Source organism: Sesamum indicum, linkage group LG4 (assembly GCF_000512975.1).
Source record: "Sesamum indicum cultivar Zhongzhi No. 13 linkage group LG4, S_indicum_v1.0, whole genome shotgun sequence".
Classification (NCBI taxonomy): Eukaryota; Viridiplantae; Streptophyta; class Magnoliopsida; order Lamiales; family Pedaliaceae; genus Sesamum; species Sesamum indicum.
Genome location: NC_026148.1, coordinates 15,479,156 through 15,481,245, shown reverse-complemented (window position 1 = coordinate 15,481,245; position 2,090 = coordinate 15,479,156). Strand labels below are relative to the sequence as shown.

At 38.1% G+C, this 2,090-nt stretch overlaps 1 protein-coding gene across 1 annotated transcript; it reads right to left on the bottom strand.

Moving 5' to 3' along the window:
• On the bottom strand, positions 560-1,595 carry LOC105161133 (50S ribosomal protein L10, chloroplastic). The gene has a single exon (XM_011078729.2). The coding sequence runs from the start codon at positions 1,471-1,473 to the stop codon at positions 775-777; it is 699 nt and encodes a 232-aa protein (XP_011077031.1). The 5' UTR covers positions 1,474-1,595; the 3' UTR covers positions 560-774.

Genomic DNA, 2,090 nt, shown 5'->3' with positions numbered 1-2,090 from the left:
AGGATTTTTATGAGCTACTACCAACATGATTCAGTTGCAGAAGAACATAACCATCATATGAAAAGCAATGTCATATTTTCAAAACTCTGATTAATATAGATTTAAAATAGATGTCATCCCTCAAGTTCCTCCTGTGTATAGTGACCAAGAAACCTAAATGACAATAATTTGTCAACCAAATTCATCATAGAGCAGGTCTCTCGGAAAATAATCCCAGGCGCAAAATTCAATTAATAGTCAGATATACGCGACATGATAAATAACCCAACCTCACACTGATATGAAAATAGGAAGCTGCTCAAGCCATTCAGCAAGCATCCACTAATAAACACAGAAAAACAAGGGGTCAGAGAATCAATGCAGCATTTAGATAAATAGCGCATAAAAATGTTCTCATGAGCTGAAAACATAATCACACAAAAGTTAAACAAGAAAACATACAACATCCGAAATCAAGGAATTCGATTTCTCTGAGCTAACAAATAACATGACATAATCAATCGGGTCATGGAGCATAAAGTAGTTTATAATAGAGCTAAGTTCATTACGACAATAAGAGTAAAGAGCATCCGAGCTTCATTTCTAGGCCAGGATCTAATACCATCCAAAATATATATAAAACTCGGGCAGTGACTCATTAAATGAAGCATCACCAATTGTGTCTTGAATTGTACAAAGAATCTATGCTACAATTCCTTACATAAAAATAGTGCTTCCAATTAACAAGAGAAGCTACATACCATATAATCCAACCAGATAGGAAAAAGAAAATCACTATTGCCCAGCACCCTCCTCTTCCAGCTTCTTGCAATAAGCTTGCAGCACCATGATCAAATCCCTGGCAGGAGCCTGAATAGTCCCAACAACAGCAGAAGCAGGTCCCTTCAAAGCCCCCAAAAACTGAGCATAAACCTCAGCTCTTGTAGGCAAATTCTCCAATGCCTTAAACTCCTCAGGCCCATAAAACTTCCCTTCAAAAACAGCCCCTGTGAAATCATTATCTTCCAACTTCTTCTCCTTCTGGAAAGTCCTGTAAGGCTTCAGAGCAGCTGGGATTTCCTCACTGTGCACAAAGAGCCACGCATTCATACCCTTCATGCACGGTTTCAAAGCCTCCCATTTTGTGCCCTCAATTGCTTTAAGCACAAGGGTGTTCTTGGCAACCAAAAGCTTGGAGGTTTCAGGGAGTTGGGTTCTGAGTTCTTGAAACTGTTGGACAGTGAGGCCCTTGTAGCCAATGCCGGCGATAAGGTGGCAGCCCTCGAGTTCTTGCTTCACTTTCTCTACTGTTTCTTCCTTCTTGGTGCGGCTTATAGCTGCTTGGATATTGGGTAAACTTGGAGTCTTGGGCGAGAATTTCCGGCGGTGGGTGGTGGTGAAGAATGGGTTGCTAAAGTGGGATTTGAGGGAAAGGGCGGCGGAGGACGGCAGAGGAGGTTTGGAGGAGGGGAAGTTGAAGAGAGTGGCTTCCATTGTTGAGAGGATTGAGAGAGAGAGAGGGGATCAGTTGGTTTTGGGGAGCCTTATCTGTTGATTGAACAGTATGTTGGTGAGCTGAGCACAGTGTTTCCGCCAAGGAGATGTTACGACGTCGTTACATTGTCTGACTTGCATATACGCCATCTTTTATAATGGGGTAAATGTTGTATATGGTACTTAAGTATTCATTTAAAATTATTTTAGTTTCTCGAGTTTATATTTTTATTTTAGTATTTTTAAATTTTAATTTCTGTCTTAGTTTGGTTCCTTGGACCATTTTCTGGAGAAAATATGATCGGAGTTTTACTTTTTGTAGGGTAATATAGTCAATTTAAGTTTGACTTTATCACTTTAGTTTCTTAAATTTATAAAATTGTAAAATTAGTCCATTTTTAGAAAAAAAATAATTTTTTATATTTTTATATGGTGAAATATGATGTAGCTATTTTGTATGAAAAATGAAAACTTTGAACTCTTGTAATACTACTCGAAAGTTTTAAGGGAACTTCACCATTTTGTTGTGCGTTTAAATTTTGTAAAGATGGGCTAAAAGGTAATTTTGCTATCAAAATTGTTACGATACTTGTAAGTAAACAACACTTGATAAAATG

Bases quoted from the DNA above. Each gene is read 5' to 3' on its own strand.
- LOC105161133 (XM_011078729.2), bottom strand. From the start codon at position 1,473: ATGGAAGCCACTCTCTTCAACTTCCCCTCCTCCAAACCTCCTCTGCCG.